Genomic DNA, 26,884 nt, shown 5'->3' with positions numbered 1-26,884 from the left:
TGAGCTATAACCTTAACTCATGGTTATTCACCCTCTGGACATGAATGACCTTTAAGGGAAGCTTGAAATTACTTATATGGCAGGTTCCCAGGCTCAGAGGTACTTCTGAAGGACTGTTAGAACTTTCACCAAGTTTTCATTTGGGGGTCAGGGGATCACACTCAGCTGTGTTCCCAGACCTGTACTCAGAAATCATTCTTGGGAGCTCAGGGGATCATGGGTGGTGCCAGGGATCAAACCCAGATTCAGTCTTCATCATCATACTATGTCTCTAGCACTTGCCAAATTCTCAAGCAAACCAAGGCAAGCTGACCAAGGCAAGATCCACAAATATGCACCCTCTGATTATTCATTAGGCACAAGTCCCACACTGAGCCCGGTGCCTGGAAACATTTGGCTATAACCAAATGCTTCCCCTCTGTCTATAGTCAGTTCTCAACCTTGTGTGGTTCTAAGAAAGTTCAAGGAACAGAATTTATTTGCTTGTACTCTGTTCATTTCAGAAGCCCCAGATGGTTATGACCACTGCTGGGTTAGCACCCCAAGACTGGTCATCTGTGGAACAGACTCAGAGGCAGAGAAATGACTACATCCCAAAGAAAGGCTCAGAAAGTGAAACCACATGATATGTGTGGCATCTGTGGGAGGAGTCACAGAGCCTAGCTGGGAAACTCCAAAAGCCTGTGTACTGCCTAAATTTGGGACTTGGCCCTATAGAAGAAACTAGCACTCAGGGAGTTGGGGTCATTGATGCACAGAAGCACAGTACGTATATGTCCACAGCCACAAGGCGTACAATCAACCATATTGCAGTGAGCTCCAGGCCACAGACATGGCAGTAATTCCTGTGATCCCAGTGTGTGGCAGACTGTTCCATTTTGGCTTGAATATTTAAACTTGAACTTGAACATTCACCTGGGATGAAATCACCTAAAGAGACACATCTCAGAAGGTAGCCTTCTCATTCACTAACCCATGACTATTTCGTATAGATGTTATAGAAATCTGACTTGAGAATCAGAGAAAAATGGCCTAGCACCTCTAGTAGTTTCAAAAGGAAATAAAGGTTATTGATTCTTCCCACATAGTCTGGTGTGGGCTGAAAACTCTAGAGCCTTCTAAAAGTAGATGGGGGAAAGATTCCCTTTTCTGCCTAAAAGTACAGTTCACAGCCAAACCCAACACCCTCCAACAGAAACGATCCACAGTTTAACCTTATCAACCTGCCAAGCCTCAAAATTTGTTCCAGATTTATAAATCCTGGACTTCTCACCTGCTTGAAGCTGCACAAGACCTCAAAATTTTGTAGTAATGTCAGACCAAGAGCAAATTCGATGGGAAACTTGCATAAAAGACTACCAAGTTCACTGAGTCTAAACAGTACCCTAGAAGGTTACATTAGCACCAACCACAGCCCAGTAAATCCGAATAACTTGAATATCACCATTGAGAGATAAAACAATGTAAATTGGCCCTTACTGTTCTGGATTTTGATAAGTCCATTTGCCTGTGTGTTGTAACAAACAACATAAAGTAAATTTGTTTGTACCTACAAGGGGGCAGGCTAAGATGGTGGATGAGAAATTGGGGACACTGGTAGAGGAAAGGCCACAATGGTAGTGGGATTGAAACATTTAATGCCTGAAATAACTGTATTGTGAATAGCTTGGTAAATCACAGTGTTATAATAAAAGTTTGTTTTTGTTTTGTTTTGTTTGGGGGCCATACCTGGTGACACTTAGGGATTACTCCTGGCTACACACTCAGAAATCGCTTTTGGCTTGGGGGACCATATAGGACGCTCGAACCGTGGTTCATCCTAGGTTAGCACGCACAAGGCAAACACCCTACCTATTGCACCACCGCCCCGACCCTAAAAGTTGTTTGTTTGGTTTTTTTTTTTTTTTAATCAGATGCCAGCAGTGGAGAGATTAGAAGAAAAGACAAGTTTGTATAAACAGGCGGACTGGACCTGACTAATGCCAAATACCAGCCCAAGTGTAATTCTTACAGGGCATATAAAGTTTAGATACAAAATTCTCTCACCTGGGTCGGAGTGTCAGCACAGCTGTAAGGTGTTTGCCTTGCACACGGCTGACCCAGAACAGACCCAGGTTCGATTCCTGGCGTCCCATATGGTCCCCTGAGCCTGCCAGGAGTGATTTCTGAGCACAGAGCCAGGAGCAACCCCTGAGCACCACAGGGTGTGGTCCAAAAACAAACAAAAAAGTCTCTCACCTGGGGCCAGAGATAACACAGCCAAAGGGCCTTTTTGCCTTGCAGCTAACCTGGGACAGACTTAGGTTATGGTCCCCTGAGCCTGCCAGGAGCGATTTCTGAGCAGAGCCAGGATAACCCTGAGGGGCTGCTGGGTATGGACCAAAAATCAAAACAGACAAACAAAAACAAACCAAAAATAAACACACAAAATAATCTCACCCAAATACTGAAAACACAGGAGCCCTGGGTGAGACAGTAAAGTTCATTAGGGATGCTGATGGCAACCCCACAACTTTCCCACTCTGCAAATACAAACACAGGGCTCCTGGTTAACCAAGAATGAGCACTTTTTTTTTTTATTAAGCATGTCCCAAACATTGCACAGGACAGATGCTAAAAAAAAAAAAAAAAAAAGAAATGAAATTCAAATGTGTTTGAGCATCTAGTCTGCCAACCCTAAGTTGGGTGGGGATATCACATCACAAAGCCATCCAGTCCCAAGAAACACATCTACCACCACAGAGCTTTCCCTTCTTGGTGGAGGGTGTGTTTCCTCCTCACCCCTGTTCAAACAGAGGCTCTGTTGCAGACCACATCCCAGCAGAGTGGGGGGAAGATGCTTCATGCTTGAATCAATGGATTCCAAGTGGTGGAATGCTTTTTTAAGGTGCAGTACTTGAACATCAGAGACCTTATGCTTCTCACCATAAGTCACCAAGTTCTCAGTATAAATTCTGCAAGTTCTTTTTTTTTTGGGGGGGGTGGGAAGGGAGCACACCTGGTGATGCTTGGGGGTTACTCCTGGCTCTGTGCTCAGAAATCACTCTTGGCTTATGGACCATTTGGGATGTCTGAGGTTAGCACATGCAAGGCAAATGTCCTACCACTTGTGCCACCACTCTGGCCCCTGCAAGTTTTTTTTTTCTGAGGAATGGGGGGAGGGTACTCTGGGGCTCCTTCATCAGTGCTAGGGGAGCCTGTGGTGCTGAGGATCTAACCTGAGGTTCCCACTTGCAAAGTCTGTGCTCAGCCCTTTGCACTATCATCCCAGCATCAGGTTTTTATGGACTGATTTGCTCAGAAGGGAGACACCAGACATTCATACTGAAGGGAGAATTGGGGGTACCGCTATGAGGTGGAAAACTAACCCAGGTGCTCATGAGAAATGTCATACTGGTCCAGGACTAAACTGTCTGCAGGCAACATGGAAGGTCTAAGCCTGTGTCAATAAAATAATGCCAAAATTTGTGATACAAACACTCTGATGCTCCTCAGCTGAGAGTCCATCACCTTATGTGCTCCTCTGGGGTGACAAGAGTTCTGGGGCTGCCCTGCATCCATGCACCAAAATTCGGTATCTGTGCAGGGATGGGCTGACGGTTTAAACAAGAATAAAGAAAGAGCTCTCAAAAACCTCCTGGACCAGGCATAGAGAAGGGCTTGGAGCCCGAGTGTCCTCTTGGCCCTGAGGCTTGGAGACAAAGTGTGTGAGTCAGCAGGAGGCAACAGGTCACCTGCCCGGATGCATCCACTGGGCCTTAGTCACCTCTCCTGAGAGGAAAAGGATAAGGAAATTATCTCAATACTGTTACCAACAAGAAGGCCACAAGTGGGGGGCATTCCCATTTACTGCTCAGCCTGCCCAACTGGTCACACCCTGCTGCTTCTGCCATACAGGAAAGGGTTCAAGGCAAGTGGCCTCCATAGTGGCACCATAAGATCAGCCTCATGAGTTGCTCAGGCCCAGTGAGAGGGATTTGAGGCAGAGGCAATGGGGCAGGAGTGGGCACACATGAGGGGGGCAGGACTGTGACAGTCCTCAGGACTCCTAGAGTCCAATCTTCCACATGGGGCAAAGCTGGCTCCCCTCCCTTTCTACCCCACCTGGACCCAAAAGTCCAGTTCCCAAGTGTAGCTGCAGGGCTGGATAGACAAAACCAGGCTCTTCCTGGTTTGCACAAAGGAGCCTCAGGTTTGATCTGCAGTGCTGGATGGCTCCCTAGCTCTGTAGAGGTGGCAGCTCCAGAGCGCCAGGGGTGGCCAACACGGCAACAACAACAAAAAGTGCAAAGCCTGAAGACACTGTCCTTCCCCCAGAATCTCCATTCCCCACTGAAGGGCAGCAGCAGAGGTCTGGGTGTAGGAGGGTTAACAGTCCACCCCTGCTTGGGGTCATAAATCCTGGGGAACTCTGCTCAGGAGACAGGTGGCCTGGCTGTGGGCCATGTGGATAATGGCAGTTCCAAGTAACTGGCCTGTGCCCTAACCCCAAGCACAGGAACTCACGTCACTGCCCCGACCTCCTCACCTGAGTCCCAGGAGAACTGAGGACAGGGTCAGGGCGAGTTGCATAAAGGTCCCCAAGCAAAAAAAGCCTAGAAATAACTTTCAGAGAGAGAACAACACTTCTCCTGGAGGCCCCCAAGTCAACTGCACTTAAATCCACCACTTCCCAAGACCTCAACTACCCTGCTTGCTGCAGGATCAGACAGGATCAGGCATGTAAGAGACTCACCCTAAGCCACCCCAAGTGGCTGTAGAGAGCCACTTGAGCAATGACCTCACAAACCTAGTGGAACTTGATTGGTGTCAATGCATAAGATGATATAATTGTTTAAAAAAAAAAAAAAGCACAGGTAACAGGGAAAAGCTGGACTTGTGGCTCAGCATAAACTACTAGGTCCTGGGTTCAAATCTCAAAACCACCACCCACCCCTGAAAAATAATGAAAATAAAAAACATTTAGAGGTGATTCTGAAAGTCAAAGAAATTTAGTTACATGGCCCAGACCAGGGAGCTATTAGACCCTTCTTGTCCAGTTTAATTATAAAGCGATAGTGTATACGCTCCATTATAAAACAGTACAGATTAAACAAAGTACCTTCTAACAGAAATGGAGGCTTACTCCTGCCCCCGCAAACAGCAGGAGCTGTCCTTGAGCACAAAGCCAAGAGTAGTCCTTGAGCACTATGGGTGTGGCACAAAAAAGAAAACCTATGAACCAACAGAAATAGAAAACAAGATAATGCATGGACTGGAGGATGAAACTGTGCCCCATTCCTCCAGGCTCTTGGGAACTTGACCCTCTATTTCCCTTGGAAATGACGACATATGATGACAATGAGCTGTGACAACCTAGGGCAGCAAGCCACCAGCTGGTGTGCCTGGCTGGGGCTGTCGGAGGCCAGTGGGCACGATTTATGCTTTACAATGGCCACACACACAGGAAACACAAAGGCACACTTTCATCTGCAGTCTAACCTTGAACTTCTAGAGTCTCACTCTATTTGGAGAACACGGGCACTAAGACTGGTAAGGAACCAAGAGTTCCCTTTGTCCAGAGCATCCCACCCACAAAACTGCTGTAAAACGAAGAGGGGAAAGTCAGGGAGATGAGGTCTGTCTCTCTTCTATTTTGCAAAGGGGAAATGGTGACTCGTACTTAACACAAACCCAGCACTTATCCATGGAATAAAAGAAAATAATAAAGCAGAAGGAAAGAGATTCCCAGACAAGCCTGGAACATCACCCCTAGGTGATTTCTGACCCAGACCCCTCATTCTCCATTTATCAAATATTCTCCACAAATATCTTCCAAAGCAAATCCACGGTGAGACATTCCTAAAGCAATATAGCCATGCATGGTAAAAGTTATGGAGATCATCAGGGCCAGAGCAGTAGTACAGCAAGGAGGGCACTTGCCTGGCATGTGGCTGACCTGGGTTAGATGCCTGGCATGCCAAATAGTTCCCTGATCACCTCCAGAAGTGATTACTGAGCTCAGAGCCAGGAATAAATAACCCCTGAGCATCACTGAGTATGAACCAAAACAAGAACAACAAAGCCTACAGAATTCAGGGGGATTATGTAAAGCACTTGCTCTTTGCTTTATCTCATGAAGCCCACAATTTCCCCATCCAACCAAGACCCTCTCTACATTATCTGCTCAGGCAATGTCAGATGTTCTAGTCTTCAATCCTCTAGCAGCTTCCATTCCCACAAGCATCTCAGTATGCCTGAGGCCCACCCTTATACCCCTAGTTTCCACATTACAGATGCCCTCTAAGACAGCAAAGGTCTGTTTCTTCTACCCACAGGCTTCTGTGGCAGTAGTGGAGGTAGGCCTTAATTTTTTTAAGTAGGAGTCTCCCATATAGTCTTAATATCTGATAGGGAAAAAATGCAACTGGATAATTTACATTCTTTTGTATTTGAATTTATATATATATTTTACATGCACAGTTTGGGAGATATATGGGCCCCACCCAGTGGTACTCAGGGTCTATTCCTGACTCTGCTCAGAAATTAGCCATGTATAGAACCAGTATTATCAGCATGTAAGGCAGATGCACTAAGCCTTGTGCTATCTCTTAAGCCTCAACCTGTACTAATTTCATCATTATAATAAAAGGCGAAAAAGGGGGTGCTATAATATTTTGCAGGTGTTTTCCAACTCCTAGATATGTGGGGGCTACGTGACTTGCTCACTAGCAAAGGCGATGCCAGCACACGCTTGAAAAGGACTTTCCCTCTTTGTTCCTGGAATACTAGGAGCCCACGCTAGCCTATTGGGTGAGACATCTGTGGCCCAGCCATTCTGACGCCTCCACTGACAACCAGCCAAATGCTTGACAGATAGAGTCATCCCGGATCGGCCAACCACCAATAATTGTATATGCATGAGATATGGCAGCAATTGCCAAGCCTGAAATGAGAAAAAATGGCCCAGCAAAAGCAGGACCTCTATGAGTGCCTGCAGTTACTAGGTTCAGGCTGATTGACAGTATACTAAAAGCAAATTGCTATATAATTTCAATTTTATGAGTAAAGAAATTGAGGCACAGAGTGAAAGGAACCTGCCCAGATCCCAGGACACTCAAGCAGAGATCCTAAGTCAGGGTGGGGCCCAGCTTGGCCATCATCCTCCAGTGAAGTCATCCTGCTCTGCGAAGTCAAATGCTTCACACTGATTCACTCCCCATAACTCCCTGATTTCTCCAGAAGGTTCACAGAAAAAGGAACAGGCTTCGGTGGCCAAATCTACCTAGAACAGGCAGCTCTGAGCACTGAATCAAACCTCAGGAATTCACACTTAAACCGCCCTTCAGTTCTGCCAAGTTTTCTGAGGCATTTCAGCCATGCAAAATAATAATCATAATAATAATAAATTAAAATACATTTTAAAAAATCAGAAGTTGTCCACATATCCATCGACAGAGGAAGGAATAAAGAGAATGTGTCACGGTCTGGCCATGAAACAGTTAACTCATGTCCATCCCAGAGAAGCCTTACAGACAGCGGCTCAGAAAACCAGACCAATACAGGGCACAAAGGCAAACTCTGTAGGTTCCACTTGCATACCAGATGAGGAGGCACTTCTCCAGCTACAGAATAGGGAGTCTCAAGGGTGGACTGGGGAGTTAGTGTACATAAACAGTTTCAGTTTGGGAAAATCAAAATTTTCAGGGAGCTGAAGAATGGGATGGAGCTGTAGATCCTATGTCTGTGCTCGATTCACAGAATCACTCACTCTAAATCAGTTGCTATGGTGGCCTTCTGTTTCATGCAGTAAAGCACCATTTTAACTATGTTTTCTAATTTGGGGTCACACCATCAGTGCTCAGAGCTTATTTCAAGTGTTCCAAGGACCCTATGTGGTGTTGTGGCTGGTAGCATACATGGCAAGTGCCTTAACTGCTATATTATCTCTCCAGCCCTGCTGTTTTATAAAAAATAATAATGATGACTATAAGAACTGGAACTGGTAGTTGTGAAGCAAGTTGTGGGGTTCCCAGTACATAGAACAAAGGCAGTAAAGCAAAATATACCTTCCACCCCCTCTCTCACACACACACAGACACACTGAGGTTTACCAAGTCACACAGCAATCCTACCCCTGGTTAGTGCCCGTCTGCCACACATGGGGTAAGTGGATATATCTAGGAACCTAGGAACATGCTCTGACTCAAGGTCAAAAGCCTGAAATCAGAGACAGTTCCGTACTCCCAATCCAGACAAGAGACCAACTAAAAAGCAAGTTCAGTTCGACTATCTGTTGGCAGAATTTGGACCAAACTTTCCAGATCTCAGGATTGGAAATGAATTACTGGTAGAATAATTGATCATTAAGAACAATATTTCAGGGCCCGGAGAGATAGCACAGCGGCGTTTGCCTTGCAAGCAGCTGATCCAGGACCAAAGGTGGTTGGTTCGAATCCCGGTGTCCCATATGGTCCCCCGTGCCTGCCAGGAGCTATTTCTGAGCAGACAGCCAGGAGTAATCCCTGAGCACCGCCAGGTGTGACCCAAAAACCAAAAACCAAAAAAAAAAAAAAAAAAAAAAAAGAACAATATTTCAGATGTATTTTTGGTGGGCAGCTACAACTTCTACTGGTCCCACAACTTTATAGTCTATAGAAAGCCAAGCTTTAGCAGAGGCTTCCCATTCTTCTCCCCACCCCTCCTTTTTTTTTTTTCTTTTTTTTTTTCTTTTTTGAGTCATACCCAGCAGCACACAGGAGCAGCTTACTCCTTGGCTTTGTACTCAGAAATTACCCTTGGCAGGCTTGGGATATCATATGGGATACCAGGGATTGAACTTGGGTCAGCTGTGTGCAAGGTAAAAGACCTACCCATTGTGTTTTCTCTCTGGCTCTGGTTTCCTATTATAAATCCAGCTATACTACCAGGCCCTGGAGTCATGAACAAAGGCATTCAGATAGTGGTCAGGTCATTACAATGGATGCAATTCTTAGTTTAAAACACAAGAGACAAATAGAGCCTCCATAGGACCCTACTTCTTGGCATCTACCCCCAAAACACAAGAGCATTCATTTAAAAAGGAAGATATCCACCTGTATCTATTGCAATGCAGAGTACAGAATCCAGGAATTGGAAACAACCTAAATGTCCAACACAGCCAAATGGATAAAGAAGCTGTAGTGTAGATAAGCAATGGGATACTATGGAGGATCTAAGATTAAATCATGCAATTTGTTGCAAATTGAATTCAACTGAAGGGATCATGTGAAGGAAAATAAGTCAGAGGGAGGACAAATAGATGTTCTTACTCATCTGTGCTATATAGAGAAATAAGGAAAGAGACAGTTTTGAATGATGACTAGCTCTTGGCCTTGAAATGCAAAACTGAGATGACCAAATGGGTTGGGAGATGGGGGCGTGTGTTATAAGACAGACTAGAAATTCATTAGGATATAGGTCAGAGGTCTTGGACACTGTATGATAATTGTACAGCAGGCTCAAATGTCAATACTATTGTAAATATGTACCTAAACTATATCTAAAATTTTTTTTTTTTTTTTTAGTTTTTGGGCCACACCCGGCAGTGCTCAGGGTTACTCCTGGCTGTCTGCTCAGAAATAGCTCCTGGCAGGCACGGGGGACCATATGGGACACCGGGATTCAAACCAACCACCTTTGGTCCTGGATCGGCCGCTTGCAAGGCAAACGCCGCTGTGCTATATCTCCGGGCCCAACTATATCTAAATTTTAATAAGTAAAAGACAAGATAAATACAGAACACTGATAGAAGATATAAATTCTTGATTTGGGGGATCTATTTCTCAATCTCAAAAAAAATTTAATGCAAAAATTTTTAATGAACCCTAAAGTTAAGTTGGTGAGGGATTTTGCTATCAGACCCATTAGATCTCTTTTCAGGGGTAGGGGGATTTCTGAGTCACATCAGACAGTTCAGGATTTTCAAATGGCTCTGTACTCGAATCACAACTAAGTCAGCTCTAGTGACTATACAGGATGCCAGAGAGCAAACCTGGGTCAGCCACAAGGCATAGGCCCTACCTACTGTGTACTTGAGCCCCTCACTAGATCTCATTTATGGTCCTGATGTTGACCTCATTAGAGAACCAAAACCAGTCCTGTGTTGATCCTATCACTCAGTCCCTTGCTCATCCCTATCCAATAGACAAGAACGCAGAAACTTCGGAACCAGCACCCAAAATGTCCTTGAAGGTGATGGTGTGAAGGTGTTACAGAGAGACTATCTCTACTCACAAGAAGGCAGGATTTAAGGGGTTCATTTGCAGGTATAAAGCACACAGGATTCTTCTAACATGAAGGAAACCTGGCTGAGAATGAGTCAGTCATCCCGGAGCCTGGACATTATCTGATTTGACCTAATGACTCAGAGGCCTGCCCACGAGACTCAACAATTGCCATAATCACTGACCTCATGATCACCCTCCTTGCTAGCCAGGAGATGAGAGGAAGCAATGATATCACCAATCACTGCTGCCTGCACCCTCCCATCCCTGCTCCTCCCCATCAGCCTTTGGAGAGGATTTGTAATGCAGAAGAGTATTAAATATGAAATATGCCGCACACACTTCCACACCCCACTATGAGCACACCCAGCAAGGTGGATTTCAATGGACCCCACCCTGAAGAAGCTGGATTTGCCAATTGCATTCCCTTCCTCCCGTTTACCTAGACACAGGCAGGAATGAAATTGGGGGACCAGGGCAATAGAGAAGAGAAGCTCAGAATGCCAGGGAGGACCAGGAGGACATCTGTCCCCTGATGGCCTGCCAACTTCTATCTTCTCACTTCTCTGTAGATGTTCCATATTTGAACCCCTAGTATTGCTGGCACAGCAATGAACCAAACAGATCCAATTCCCTATTCTTGGGTGGTATAAGAGAGGAATTCACTAATGTAAACAAGACAGGCATCTAAGAGCATACTGGGAAAAGCTGCAAACCAAGAACGTGTGAGTCAAAGAGATAGTGTAGCAGAGAGGGCACATGTCCTGCACATAGCTAACGTGGGCTCAATCCCTGTTTCCACATAAGGTCTCCGGAGCCCCACAAGGTGCAATCCCTGAGTGCAATGCTAGGAGTAAGACCTGAGGATTGCTGAGTAGGGCTCAAACCCCACCCTACCCTAACCCAACCTCCCCCAAAGAAAACCACAAAATGCTTCCAGGGGAGGTGAGAGGGCACAGGGCATTGACATTTGAGCAAAAACCCAAAGGGCATAAATGGAGTGACAAGGCAAATTCCAGAATGAAGACAATAACAAAAGCCAGAAATAGGACAGGGGTAAGGTGCTGGCCGGAATGCAGTCTGTTCTGCTTTGAAGCCTCAGTACCACATAGGGTTCTCTTCAGCATTGCGAAGGAAATAGGAATAATAAGGGTAAGGAATAGTCCCGAGTATTGCAAGCTATGGTCTAAAACTTGTAAACTACCTTCCTACCCAAAAAAGACAGTCCAAGGAAGAAAACACCTTCCAGCAGGGGTCCAATGACCTGATGAGCCAGAGCCCGTGATCGCACACATGTCCCTTCAGTCAACAATGCCTGGAGACTTGAGCTCAGAGGTTCAGCAAGGGAACTGCTATTTCCACTCTGAGGGCATACTTGAGCAGAACAGCCTAAAATCATTCCATGGTGCAGGTCTTTAACAGCTATTTGTAGACACAATAAAAACTCAAGAGGACAAGAAATTCAAGTACTGAGTACTTCTGAAATAGCATGAATGCAATGTCTTCATTAAGTGAGCAGAAATGTCCTCTTGTATCTAACCAACCCCTCAAACTACGACTTTAAGAATATACCCATTGGGGCTGACGCTATAGCACAGTGTTAAGGTGTTTGCCTTGCATGCAGCCAACACAGGACGGACCCTGGTTTGAATCCCGGCATCCCATATGGTCCCCCGAGCCTACCAGGAGCGACTTCTGAGCACAGAGCCAGGAGTAACCCCTGAGAGCTGCCGGGTGTGACACCCCCCCCCACACACACACACACAAAAAAGAATATACCCACTGAATGCTGAAGTAATAATATATCTGGTAGAGCATTTGCCTTACATGCAACCACCCCTGATTCAATCCCTGGCATCCTAGGCCATACAGGAGTAATTCTTGAATACAGAGCCAGGGGTAACCTCTGAGGACTGCAGGTGTGGCCCCAAAACAAGCTAATAAATATATGTATATATATGCACATATACATTATCCAGTATATATACATGTGTATATATGTGTAAATATGTATATGTGTATGTATTTTTATATAGGTCAAGGGGGGTGGGGTTTAGATAAACAACTTCATTGGATGCAACAGGAGCTTTGGAATGTGAATGCTTCAAGATCTGAAGCTCCTCGGGTACAGAAACAAGAAACCCTACTCTCTGGGAACCCAGAAGCCTGGGTGGGGTGTAGAGGGAAGAGGGTAGGTGTGGCTAGTTGCAGAAGGGAGTGGCTGGTTGTGCTAGTGGACAGCTCAGCTCCCAGGCCAAGGAAGGAGGAAGAAGGAAGAGCCAGGAGCAGAATCCTGCCCAGGAATAAAAGTACCACATGTGGCATGTTACAGCCTGAAAGCTCAGCTCAGGCTTCAAGTTGAGAAGCACAGCAGCATAGCCAGTATCCCAGGAACCTGCCAAAGTAGAATAGATAAAAAAAAAACCTTACAGGACGGGGCTGGAGAGATAGCATGGTGGTAGGGTGTTTGCCTTGCATGCACAAGGATGGTAGTTCGAATCCCTGCACCCCACATGGTCCCCCAAGCCTGCCAGGAGCGATTTCTAAGCCTAGAGCCAGGAGTAACCCCTGATCACTGCCGGGTGTGAACCAAAAACAAAAACAACAACAAAAAAAAAAAAAGAGGAAAACTTTACAGGGGCTAAAAAAGTGAATGGAGAGTGGGTAGGCACAAGTCCCTAATTCTTGATGACTCTCGCTTCTCAGTTTTCAGGGGCTTAATCCCCAAGTGTTTATGCTATTGTGAAGGGTTCCCTGACTGTGCCCACTCACTGAACATTTTCCTACATGCAGACACTGTCCCATACCTGCATCTTCTTCCCTCCACTCACATGGGAGCAGGAACAATAATCTGGCCCAATGGCATGTATGGGCCTGCTATAGGCAGTGACATTTGCACAGACACACCCATAAGGAGCTCTGGTCTCAGCCTGGCATTGCAAGAAGCAAAAGTACTGGGGATTCTTTTCCTTCTGTTTCATAGTGCTTTGCTACAAGAGTTGGGAGGGGAAAGAAGTAGCAGCCAGCGTCCCATCAAAGGTCATCAGGGGAAGCATATTCCATACCCAGAACACATTTCCATGCAGAACCAATAAGGCCACAGTTCTCCTGGCTTGGTGTCCCCTGCTACCTCATTACATTCCCATGACATTAGAGGAAGATTTCTAAAATAACCGAGGGCTAAATTCTTCCAGCCCAGTAAGAAGATGCACAGGAAGAAGCTTGACAGACTTCAGGAAAGGGTGCCAGTTGGCTTCACTCATGCAGAGTCAAACACACACAGACCTTACCTGCTTCGCCACCTTCCGTGCCTCCCAGTAGGGCTTCGAGTCTTCCACAGCCTTGCCAATTTTCTTCACCAGCTCGTCTAGTTTCAACGTGGCCTCCACCAGTACAGAGCGGAACTTCTGCCGTGCATCCTGCAGCAGGGAAATGGAGAAAGGGACCATTCAGGCTCTGAGGGAAGCTGCCCCTGGTCCACCAGGAGTGCTTCCACCTGACCTGCCAACACAGATCACATGGCCATGGAGAACCCCAAGAACTATTTGATGCTGGTGACTAGTTAGAGTCAAAATCTCTGCGCAGGTCCTTGGGAGAAAATGTCCAAGTCACCCATACAGTTTGAGTTCAGTATGATGAAGCCTTTCCCTCCATGCCTGTGACCTGTTCCATGCTCAATAGAGCATCCATTTCTTTTTCTTTTTTTTTTTTTTTTTTTGGTTTTGGCTTTGGGCCACACTCAGTGACACTCAGGGGTTACTCCTGACTGTACACTCAGAAATCGCTCCTGACTTGGAGGACCACATGGGATGCTGGGGGAAATCAAACTGTGGTCCGTCCTAAGTCAGCGTATGAAGGTAAATTTCCTACCATTTCACGCCACCACTCCGGCCCCAGAGCACCCATTTCTAATTGCAGACCCTGTGCTGAGCTAAGCTTATGCCCCATCCTAGAGATAATTCAAATTCAGTAGGTGAGGTAGGAACCTGGGGTCCATTCTTGAACGTCAGGGTCAGATGGGAAAGACCCAAGTATCAGAGCACCCAGCAATGGAGTCCCTTCTCAGCCAGGTGAGGCAGAAGAGGCTCATCAAGAGAGCCGCCCCCTGGAACACTTTCAAAGGGATCCAAATCTGGTGGGGAAATGGGAAGGAAGGAATCCGGAGCAGGCAGCAGAGCCCCAGCTGGGAAGGGAGAAGTGAGAAGTGAGAGTCTGTCTGCAGGGGACTCAGGTAACAGGAAGTGGAAGAGTGGTCTGAGAAGAGATGCGGCTATCTTGGAAACACAATTAGCATCTTGGGTCTTGGTCAGAGTTTTGGGGGAAGAAACAAGGAATCAGAAGATGAGTCAGGCCAAGTTGACCACAGAGTGAAACTCAAGAAACTGCATGTGGGGACCAGAGCAATAATAAAGAGGGTTGAGTGTTTGCCTTGCATGAGACTGACCTGGGTTCGATCCCTAACACCCCATCTAGAGTGACCCATGAGCTCAGAAGCAAGCCCTGAGCACCACCAAATGTGGCCCAAAATTTTAAAAGCGAGAGAGAAAGTAAATCACTTGACACGGGCATGCCTGCTCATCGCAGTCATGCATGCCTGTTTGAGAAAGGGGAAACAGTTACGCACACAGCTGCAGGGTTCCCTTGAGACTAAAAGCCCCCCTCTCCCCCCTCCCCACACTGGAAAAACCCAGGGGAGTCCTCTGGCTGCACGAAGCCTGCTGTCCAGATTACCACCTACAAGAAGTTCTAAACATCAAACAGATGGTGCCCTGGGGCCAATAGGCATCTTGTGGGGTGGAAAAGACTCTAGTCTAATTTCAGGCCTTGGGCCAGCTGAATGGGTTTAGTGTTATTGTTGTTGTTGTTGTCATTGTTTGTTTGTGGGCCACTCCTGGCTCTGTGCTCAGAAATCGCTCCTGGCAGGCACGGGGGACCTTATAGGATGCCAAGATTCGAAACACCATTGGTCCTGGGTTGGCCACTTGCAAGTCAAAACTCCCTATTGCTATGCTATCTCTCCAGCCCCCATGAATGGGTTTAGTGACAATGCAGCAGTCCAGCCTGCATGCTTGGCCCTGTACCTTCCACAGGGGTCTCTCTGTTCCAGAGCTCAATCTCACTCTAACACCAACCTCTCTTCTCCATTCCTGTGTCATCATCCCACCATTATCATCTCTACTTTCTCTCCTCCTGCCCACAGCCACGTGGTACAACTTCTGATGAGCCACAACAAGACCAAGCTTGCTCTTTGGAGCAGATGCCACAGATGCTCAGGTCCCCCGGGTGACCAGCAGATTTCCCCTAAGCTTCTGCCCATGTGACTTCTGTGAATGGTAGAAGTTGGGAAGGCAGGCTGTCTAAAGGTGAGATTTGAGGAGGAAAAAAAATCCTGGTTAAAGTTCTTTTTCTGCAAGGCCCTGAAAAATTAATATCCCCAAGAGTCAACTTTTATTTTATCTTCTCATTCCTTTGTACCTCACAAAGAAAAGGCGAGAAGGAGACCACAAATGTAAAACAGCTACAGGTCTATAGAACTAGCAAGAAGGTAGGTAAGAGACCCCTGATCCTTGGACTAAACTCCTTGGTGGAGGGCCCCAACATGACAGAAGGAGAACCTGTGGTAGAGGGTGGCCAGTCACATGTATGACCAGATCCTCTAATTCTGGTGGTAGGGCAGCCCTGGTTCCCCACATCCAGACCACAAGAGAGGACATGGAAGCTCAGACTGTCATTATGTGAACCAGGGAAATCACAATAAATAAAAATAGGGCCCCAAGCCAGTGGACCAGATAACTGTTGGCTTATGAGTTGTTTATCACTTACCAGAATTCATTTTTAGGGTTTTTCCCTCTATGTCTCAAGTCACACTTGGTCCTTTTTTCTCTGGCAACAGACCACATTGTGGTAAAGGAGTTCTCACTTTCATGAAGCACAACCACATAGAGTTTATGCCAGGGCTGCCAGCATGGTTTTACAAGGAAGAAAATAAAGGAACAATAGGTTGTTTGCCTGAAGACACAGAGCTGGGAAATGGTAGAGCCAAGACTTAAACTCAAGCAGAGAGTGTGATAAGTACTAGGACCAGGGAGAGACAAGCATGAAAAGGCAGCTCAGAGATTCACCTGAGTTGGGCCTCGAAGAAAGTCCAAAAGGGAAGAGGCTGAGACATCCAAGTCTAAGAACCAGTCAGAGCCAAAGCATGGTGGCTGAGAGGGCAAGAATGAGAGCCAAAGCACATATGCTTAAATTTGATCCTCCAACGGAGAGAACTGGTGGATTTCTCCAAGATAAATCTCAACTCTCTTCCCATGCACCATTGGCAGGAATGACAAAAATAATAATGTTCTACCATTGGTGGAAAGCACATATGTAGCTGAGTTAATGAAAACACCAAATTCCCACCACGTTATGGTACTGCTGAGAAGAAAAGGGCTGAGGGGTTGGGAGAGAGGGAATGCAAAGACAAATATTACACCTTCCCTAGTGAGATGCTGAAAAATCAAAAAGTGGGGAAGATGTCCCAGTGGTCAGGAGTGTATATTCTGTATGACTCAAGTTTTATCCCCAGCAACACATGACCCCCCCCCCCAACATACAGCCAGAGTGGTATTGGTGGCACTCGGTACCAGCAAGTCAGTATCACCACACTGGATCTCAGTTTTGGACCTGAATAACTGAGTATCATCAGGTCTGACCCCCCTCAGGGACCTGAGAGCTGCTTGAGAGAACCCCTCCAAAAAATAAGATAGTAGCCACATAACACAATTTTATAATATTTTAAATATTTTATACTGATTACTTTATCATGAATTTCTAAACATGTGATACTAGTTAGGAGCACAAAAAAATAAATACCTAATCAACTAAGGTATACTAAAGTGATTTATTAGAAGAAAATATATGGAACATAAGGACAGTTGTTAGATTACACCTTGGTTACCCAAAACAAATATCATCCCTGATTTCTTTGTACCTTTGTTTGTATTCTTTGTGTTCTTTTTTTACAACTTGGTTTTACCCAAAACAAAGGCATCCTTTTTTGGGGGGGGGGTTTTGGGCCACACCCAGCGGTGCTCAGGGGTATACTCCTGGCTGTCTGCTCAGAAATAGCTTCTGGCAGGCACGGGGGACCATATGGGACACCGGGATTCGAACCAACCAACCACCTTTGGTCCTGGATCAGCTGCTTGCAAGGCAAACACCGCTGTGCTATCTCTCCAGGCCAAACAAAGGCATCCTTCCTTTTCACTTAGACCTTTGACCTGTAAACATCCACCTAGACTAGATTGATATAGGTGCTTTTATTTGTCTCTCACTCACTTGACCCTCCCCCTCCCAGTTGAATTTGAACTGGTAAATAAAGAGAAATTTCAGTTTGGGGGACACAGAGGACACAAGGACAAAAGCCACCCAATTCCATGGTTCTCTCCCCTATGCCTGGCTCAGTTTATTAATTCCCGTGGCAACTCTGCTTCAAACCAGCTCACTTTGGGTTGAAAATACAAAGTGTGGATTTCTTTTACAGATGGTATTTACCAATGGCAATGCAATGGCAAGATTTTTCTTTTCTATTTTTCACTTGTGAGAAAATACTTGTGGTTTTTAATGCAGGTACGGCCTGTGGGGCCTGGTCCAAACCTGGGTTTTACCAGAGTCAGTATGCTTGTCCTGCAATAAGCAGACTTGGCACCCAAGAGCTTGGTTAAGCATGTGACCATCAAAGGGTATCAAATTCAAGAGACCTGAGTTGGTGTTAGCATATTCTCTATAAATGGGGCTATTTCCAGGACAATGACGTGTGGTTGGCCAACACCCAACCAGCAACACTGCTACTCATCCTAGGTAAATTGAAAAACCTTCTATCTGAGGAGACAAGGTGGACCCAGCATTTTCACTCTTCACAAAGAACCACCGCTACTTGAGAAATAATTCTCCACAAATACAGGGGTTCATGGAAACAAAATCATTTCTGTTTCTAACATAATAGCCCCCCCCCCCCATTTTATCGGCTCTCACCTAGTCCCAGAAGTGATCACATAACCCAAAGTCTGGTCAATCAGAGATGGATACTTTTTTTTTTTTTTTAGACATGGATACTTCTAACTTCAATAACTGTTGAGAACCAATGAAATTTTATTCTGTAACTTAACTGTAACTGCTAGGGAAAAAAGGAGCTTTTTTAAATTAAAAAAAATTTTTTGTTTTAATTTTGAAAGCTCTCGGGATCAAAGACAAAGCATTACATGTGTAAGAGTAGAGCCAAAGCCTCTACTACTGAGCCACATCCTCCAGAAAAGAGGAAATTTTCTCCACTGAAATGGCTGCGAGAACAAAATAAGAGTTTAGAAAAATGGTAGCCAGGCCCGGAGAGATAGCACAGCGGCGTTTGCCTTGCAAGCAGCCAATCCAGGACCAAAGGTGGTTGGTTCGAATCCCGGTGTCCCATATGGTCTCCTCGTGCCTACCAGGATCTATTTCTGAGCAGACAGCCAGGAGTAACCCCTGAGCACCGCCGGGTGTGACCCAAAAACCAAAAAAAAAAAAAAATGGTAGCCACTTTGGCACTATGAGGTAAAATTTGACTGAGAGGGGAGATAGGAGGGGGAAGGGAGCAAGAAAGGAAGTCACAGCAGGACCCTGAGCTTCTGGGCCTAGCATGTTTTATAGTCTCTACCACAGTCCTTCAAGTCAAAACAACCCCATGCCCAATTACCACTACACTTTGGGTTTTGTTCCAGCTAGTTTAGTTATAATTATACTCCTGTCTCTTGTCATTGAAGTCTGCCTTTTCAAAAGAAGTGGAAATAGGTCTTAAGAAAGTAATATTAATGTAGCTAAAAAGTCTATCTCCATAGCCCATACCCAGCAAGAGCCGGGATTAAATAGTTTCCTGCTGAAGGATTTCTACCTGATAACAAAGAAGAGTTTGCACAGAATAAAGGCTGTGCGAAGTCCCTTGATCTCACTGGGCCTCAGATCCTCAGTCCGGAAGGTATGTATACACATCTTCAAGTCAAATTGTCTGTCAAATGTGTGCTGGGGGGGGGTGGGGTTTGTAGAGGGCTTATCTCCTAATATGAGCAAAGATTTGACCACATAATCTTGGTTCTTTATGTCTGTCTCTCTTATCCTACACACACACACACACACACACACACACACACACACACACACACACACACACAAAATCAGGGTGTGGCTGCTCCCAGAGATGTCCAGGGGCAGCAGAGATGCTACTTTCAGCAAATGATTCAGGTGAATGGGGCCTGTTTAGAAACACACACTAGTCTCAGCCAAGCAAGAGCCAGCAAGTCACTCACCACCATGGTTGTTACCAGCTGTTGAGATCAGCACTTACAGGTGTTTTTAAAGGGCTCTGGGCTCCCACAGTCTCAGATCTTCACATCTGAAAACACTATCCCATCCAATAGATGACTCACACTGAAGACAATTCATTCAAGCACATAAATGCTGAGGATGGCACAGTTACCCTACCTGATTGTGTCAGTGTGTCAAGAAGGCAGCCCCAATCAGATAACACCCAGCTAAAGCAAATCCACAGACACACATGGAAATGGCCTGCCGGGTTGTCTGCAGAAAACACAGTCCTTTCTGGCCCATCAAGCCACTAATTTAGGCCTCTATGGATCAGAAAAACGGTCTTTCTCCCTTGCCAGGGTATCTCCCAGAAGCAAGTGAAGTTAAGATGAAACATCGATTTTGAAAAATAACTTCCCTGCAAATGAAAAGATGACAGCAGACTAAAAGAACCTTCGGTCTGGGCCAGAGAGATAGCACAGCGGTAGGGCATTTGCCTTGCACACAGCCGATCCAGGACAAACAGCAGTTCGAATCCCAGCACCCCATATGGTCCCCGAGCCAGCCAGGAGCAATTTCTGAGCACAGAACCAGGAGTAATCCCTGAGCACCACCAGATGTGACCCAAAAACAAAACAAAAGAACCTTTGGTGATGTCATTTATAAATGCTGAATTTTGCCAGATAGTAGAATCTGGTCTCAGAAGAAACATGTATGACTGGCTCAGCATGAATGACCAAGCATGACCAGACTCCAGGTAAGACACGGGAAGAGAAGAGGGTGGAATGCTCATCCTGGCTGATGCTACACTCGCAGATATCACAGTTCAAACAGACAATAAAAGCAAACCTTTAAGTATTAGAGAACAGTATGTTTTGTTGCACCAGGGTTTCTCAAAGTACAGTCAGGGGACCTCAAGGTGGTAAGAGTTCCAGAAGCCTTTCCTGCCAGTATCAAACCCTTTTCATGGTTGTGTCAGATGTACAAACCTTTTCACATTCCTTCTCCCATAAAGTGTTCAGAGGTATTCTCAAACTACTCGATATGTGACCTCACAAAAGAAGGAAGACGGAATCAAGACTTCAGTTCTGGTAAGCCAGGCATAAGAGTCTTGCAAAATAGAAAAACTAAAAAAAAATCCACGTGTGTGTGTGTGTGTGTGTGTGCTTGTGTGTGTGTGTGTGTGTGTGTGTGTGTGTATACTTTCTTGTCTTTAATTTATGGGAGATGAGAATGGTAGAGGTGAGGAAAATTTATTTTTCATAAGATAATGCTGCCATGTAGCAGGTTTATTGTTTTCATTTCTAATAAAGTGGTATATGCTTTTTTCAACTTCTTAGCTGTCATTCCTAACTGTTTTTTTTTTTTTTTTTTTTTTTGGTTTTTGGGCCACACCCGTTTGATGCTCAGGGGTTACTCCTGGCTATGTGCTCAGAAATCGCCCCTGGCTTGGGGGGACCATATGGGACGCCGGGGGATCGAACCGCGGTCCGTTCCTTGGCTAGCGCTTGTAAGGCAGACACCTTACCTCTAGCGCCACCTTCCCGGCCCCGCTAACTGTTTTTTATAAAGCACTTAATAAAGGCTCTCTGTGACCCACAATGATTTCAGGAGCATAGAAGCTGACACCTATCTGCTGCATGTATGCAGGGTTAACTGCAGACATGTGACCTCTCTGAAATATTTCCTCTTGTGCAACAAGCTTTGGACTTTGAGTTAAATTTTTTTTTTAAGTTTTGGCTCTGTGCTCAGAAATTATTTCTGGCAGGCTCAGGGGATCATATGGGATGCCAGGGATCGAACCCGGGTCGGCAACGTGAAAGGCAAATGCCCTACCCGCTGAGCTATTGCTCCAGCTCCATATTTAAATTTCTCTTAGTTTATCAAATTCCATTCAAATGGCTCAGACCTATGCATTTCCAAAACATTATATTCTTTTATATAACAAAGCAAGGGACCCAAATCAGTAAACTAACATGGATGCTGTGTTACTAATCATGTCAAAAACTGCCTTCAAGTTATATCAACTTTCCTGGAAACTCACACATTATACTAAAGTAGCCACCTTTCTCTCATCTCCCTTAACCTGGAAGTGTTCTCAAGCTTTGTCCTTCATGATCTTTATACATAATCTTTACATGTAAAGATCAAGAAATAGAGATTTTTACTGGGGATATGGCTCAGCAATCAGGTTCTAGGTTCAATCCCAGGCACCAGAAAGAAAAGTTTTTCTTTTTTTCTTTTTTGGTTTTAGATTTTAGGGTCACACCTGGCAGCAATTACTCCTGACTCCACGCTCAGAAATTGCTCCTGGCAGGCTCGGAGGACCATATGGGATGCCGGGATTCGAACCACCAACTTCTGCATGCAAAGCAAATGCCCTACCTCCATGCTCTCTCTCCGGCCCCAAAAAGGTTTTTATTTTTATGCATACACTACAACTGAGTCACACCCCTAGAACAGTTTTAAGTTGGTTTTATATTAAATATTGAGTCGATTTACTTTTTTTTTTTTTTTTGGTTTTTGGTTTTTGGGTTACACCAGCAGCGCTCAGGGGTCACTCCTGATTCTACACTCAGAAATTGCTCCTGGCAGGCTCGGGGGACCAAATGGGATGCCGGGATTCGAACCACCATCCTTCTGCATGCAAGGCAAATGCCCTACCTCCATGCTATCTCTCCAGTCCCGAAGATTGACTTTTATCTTTCTGTTGTTAATAGTGATAGCATAGGCATGAACCACTCAAGTGGAATTTGGTTAACTAAATATAAAATTAAATAGTTCAAAGTCCAAAGCTTGTTTCACAAGAGGAAAATTACTCATAAGACTTCACCACCTCAAGGCAGGGGTTAGTTTAAGAGGTGAGAGGCCTTGGGCCCAAGTGATAATACAGCAAGTAGAGTGTTTGCCTTGCACATGGGTGACCTAGGCTTGACCCCCAGCATCCCATATGGTCCTGAGCCCACCAGGAGTGATTCCTGAGAGCAGAGCCAAGAGTAACCCTATAACACCACAGGGTATGACCCAACCCTCCTCCCCAAAAAAGGGAAGTGAGAGACCCTGGAGGAAGAACTCAATTTATCTCTACATAGGACACATTGCTTTTTTACTCACAGCCTAAAACATGTTTGTTTTGTTTTCGTTTTTGGGCCACACCCGGCAGTGCTCAGGGGTTACTCCTGGCTATCTGCTCAGAAATAGCTCCTAGCAGGCATGGGGGACCATATGGAACACCAGGATTCAAACCAACCACCTTAGGTCCTGGATTGGCTGCTTGCAAGGCAAATGCCGCTGTGCTATCTCTCTGGCCCCCTAAAACATGTTTATAAGCACACAGAATTCTTAATGCAAGATGAAGCAGAATTGTTCCAAGTCATAGCACTCAACTCCTTTGCACTACAAACTAACTTCTTTCCAGATTTACTCCAAGAGGCTGAACCTATTTCTTCAACTTCAACACCCCTTTTTCAAAAGACAAAAAAAAAAAAAAAAAAAAAAAAAATCTTGCCTTTGGCAACAATATGGATAGACCTGGAAGAAATTATGCTAAGTGACATCAGTATTTCTCTCCAATGTGGAAAATAAAGAAACAGAGCAAACACACCAAGAGAGACCCTTGATTCTGCTAAGAGAATGGTGGAGACCAGTGGCAAAAGGTTTAGAGAAAGGAGTGAGGAAAACAGAGTAAGGGAGCTCAATAAATTTGATATGTGGTGGGGCAGGAGAGATAGCATGGAGGTAAGGCATTTGCATGCAACTTGCATGCAGAAGGATGGTGGTTCGAATCCTGGCATCCCATATGGTCCCCCGAACCTGCCAGCAGCAATTTCTGAGCGTAGAACCAGGACTAAGCCCTGAGTGCTGCCAGGTGTGACCCAAAAACAAACAAACAAACAAATAAATAAATAGATAAATTTGATAGGTGATGACTAGACTTTTGGTGGTGTGTAGACAGATGCCAATATATAAAGCTGTATATAAGAAAGATACACTGCCCTAAGCCATTGTTACTCAATAAACATACACATGGCACTCCCTTCAAAATCTCATAAATGCTCTGCAAAATGGATTACATAATTAATACATGTGTTTATCAGGGGTAATATTTCATCCACCACCCGGGTTGTTATGCAACATGGCTTCTTTTTATAATTAACTCAGGTTTTAGAATTAGAACAACATGGTAAGGTCATAGCCCAATCTTGGAAAGCTCTGGAGCTCCCTGCGCAGCCTCTGGAGGAAGCATGCGGCCTTGTCCACCCCCACAAGTATTCCAGGCTAGCAGGCTGTCTCACTCCAGCTGGCTTTCTGAGCCTGTCCTCCCTCAGAGCAGCTAGGCAGGAAGGAAAAAGAGGAGGACAGAGTGTGCAAAACAAAACCCACTGCTCTAGTTTTAGAGTTAAGGGAGTACTAAGCAGGAAAAAAAAAAAAAAAAGGACAGAAAAGCTAAAAGTAGAGGTTTTTCAGAGTAGAACTGAGGTGATAAGGAATGAGATGGAAATCTTTTTTTCTGTTAAAATTATCCTGAGACTGTTTGTTGTTTGGGGGCTTACTCCTGAATCTATACTTATACCTTGTGTGGCTCAGGGGACCATATGAGGTGCTGGAGATTACAGCAAGGCAAGCACGTTACTGCTATATTATATCATTCTAGTCCTAGGACTTTAAAAAAAAAATCTACCCCAGGTCTTAAAAAAAAATCTTTTTGTGAACAAATGTAATAAAGAGGAATGCCTAGATAACTCTTGAACCCAGAATATTAGGGAGAAGGACAGAGAAGAAAGAAAATCAAGGAGAGAAGGAAGAAAATGAGAAAGGTAAATAAGGGGGTAAGGGTCTGCGGCCTTGAATACACTGATAATGTGGGGGCATGGTAGTTACATATACAAACAACAGATACAACAACCCTTAAAACAAGAGACCCAGACTACAACCATCAAAATTTAAAATGTGCCTTTCAGGTTTCAGGCTTGGCAGGACAGAAGGGATCATGAAAACACTGATGGACAAAAGTTGACACAGGTGTTGGAATTGGTTCTAGAATAATATATGCCTAAAACTCAATAATCAACCGTTATTCTTTAAATGAAATCACAGTTCTTAAAATAAAATTTTTGGGGGGTCACTCCTGGCTCAGGGGTTACTATTAGCTCTGTGCTCAGAAATCACTCCAGGCAGGAGCGAAACTCTGGGATTTGAACCACCATCCATCCTGGATCGGCTGCGAGCAAGGCAAATGCCTTACCGCTGTGCTATCTCTCCGACTCTAAATAAAAATTTTTAAATAAAAAATATATGTGTAGGGGCCGGCGAGGTGGCGCTAGAGGTAAGGTGTCTGCCTTGCAAGCGCTAGCCAAGGAAGGACCTCAGTTCAATCTCCCAGTGTCCCATATGGTCCCCCCAAGCCAGGGGCAATTTCTGAGCGCTTAGCCAGGAGTAACCCCTGAGCATCAAACGGGTGTGGCTCAAAAATATATATGTGTAAATAGTACTTCAATAAAAATAAAACCTAAGGCCAATTTTAGGACAGACTGACCAAAAGGTTTTGATATTTTCTCTATCATCAAGACTGGAGAGTTAGTTTTGTTTGTTTGTTTGTTTTTTGTTTGTTTGTTTGTTTTTGGATTTTGAGTCATACCAGATGATGCTCTGGGGTTACACCTGGCTTAGAAATCCCCCTTGACTTGGGGGACCATATGAAACGTTGGGATCAAACCCAGGTTAGTCCTGGGTCAACCGCGCACAAAGCAAACACCGTACAACTGTGCTATCACTCCAGGCCCTGGAGGATTACTTTTGACTCATTTATCAGCAAACAAAATTAAAACTGAACATAATGTCAGGAGCAGTAAAGATCATCCCATCATTTGGTTTTAATGCTGCCAGTTCTCAGAGGAGGGATGTATGGTCTCAAAAAGTCAAATTCCTCCCTCATGGATGCAAATAATCCAGGCAAAGATAGAAAACCTGATTCCACAAGTCCTAGACCAGTTTTTTTCCCCCTCTCACCAGCCCTGAGGAGAATCTCAGTACATGCACCCTCCACACTCACAAGCACAGACTGAAGGGAAGAGGCTTCAGCCTTAGCCTCTCAAATTCAAATGATGGCTCCTCTAGCCTTAACCCCAAGACCCAGGAGATTCAACCTTCCTGCACCCCATCTCATCCACATTAGGATAAATAACAAAACACCTTGCTCACAACTTAGAACATCATAAGCTTTCTCTTGTGATGTCTGTGTAAGTTAATTCAATAAATGCCAAAAGGTAGAAAAGAAGAACAAACTGAAAATATTTGCTGGATGTCGTTTCCATCATTTGACATATTACCTTATTCAATTCTTTTTTTTTTGGGGGGGGGGGGTTTGGGCCACACCCGGCGACGCTCAGGGGTTCCTCCTGGCTGTCTGCTCAGAAACAGCTCCTGGCAGGCACGGGGGACCATATGGGACACCGGGATTCGAACCAACCACCTTTGGTCCTGGATCGGCTGCTTGCAAGGCAAACGCCGCTGTGCTATCTCTCCGGGCCCACCTTATTCAATTCTTAACCACCCTACAAGTGAGGTATTTTTTTTTCCCCACTTTAGAGTAAAGAAAATTAGAATGCAGGTGAGGAGAAGAAATTATAAAAGTCCTTGCCAAGCTTATAGAGGTTATTAAGAGGCAATATCAGGGGCTGGAACAATAGCACAGAGGGTAGGGTGATTGCTTTGCATGCGGCCTACTGGAGTTCGATCCTCAGCATCCCATATGGTCCTCCAAGCACTGCCAGAAATGGCCACAGAGCACTGAGCCAAGAGTAACCCTGAATATTACCAGGTGTAACATTATAAAAAAAAAAAAGAGAGAAAGAGAGAGAGAAAGGCAGCTTCAAGCCTAGTTCCCCTGACCCCAAATCCCATATTCTCCAACCACCATCACAGGCCAGGTAACGTGGGTCTCTTGGCTCCATATCATATTTTCTGATGCTTTTGTGAGCCAAAGTTTCAGAGCATTATAACAGTATGAGTTGCTTTATTAGGTTCCAACTTGGACAGGAGAGCCAATTCCTAGCAAATGCATATGATGATACCAGAATTCTATTTCCCCAGGGAAACTGCTAGCAAAACCAGTGGCAGGGAATGAAAGGAACATGTTAGCAGCTGCCCACGGAATAGCAGAATCTTCCCCTGGAGTGAATAAAACGTCTGCCCAGCAATCATATTTTTGGCTCTAGGCACCACTCATTTTTCCTAAAGAGGCATTAAAGCCACAGCATTAAAGCCACAATTTTGCCTGAGCTTCACTCAGACAAAACATTGGAGAAAGGGGCAGAGCAACC

The 26,884-nt window shown here is 45.1% G+C and overlaps 1 protein-coding gene across 1 annotated transcript in view; it reads right to left on the bottom strand.

Moving 5' to 3' along the window:
• The window catches only part of SH3BP5 (SH3 domain binding protein 5), a 73,819-nt gene that overhangs the window by 30,893 nt on the left and 16,042 nt on the right, over positions 1 to 26,884 (bottom strand). Inside the window, exon 3 of the mRNA XM_049766140.1 lies at positions 13,535 to 13,663. Coding sequence (XP_049622097.1) covers positions 13,535 to 13,663 — 129 coding nt within the window. The remainder of the gene's footprint in view (positions 1 to 13,534; positions 13,664 to 26,884) is intronic.

Source organism: Suncus etruscus, chromosome 20 (assembly GCF_024139225.1).
Source record: "Suncus etruscus isolate mSunEtr1 chromosome 20, mSunEtr1.pri.cur, whole genome shotgun sequence".
NCBI classification, from domain to species: domain Eukaryota; kingdom Metazoa; phylum Chordata; class Mammalia; order Eulipotyphla; family Soricidae; genus Suncus; species Suncus etruscus.
Note: the sequence above shows the minus strand (reverse complement) of the source record. Positions and strands in the feature narration are given on the sequence as shown.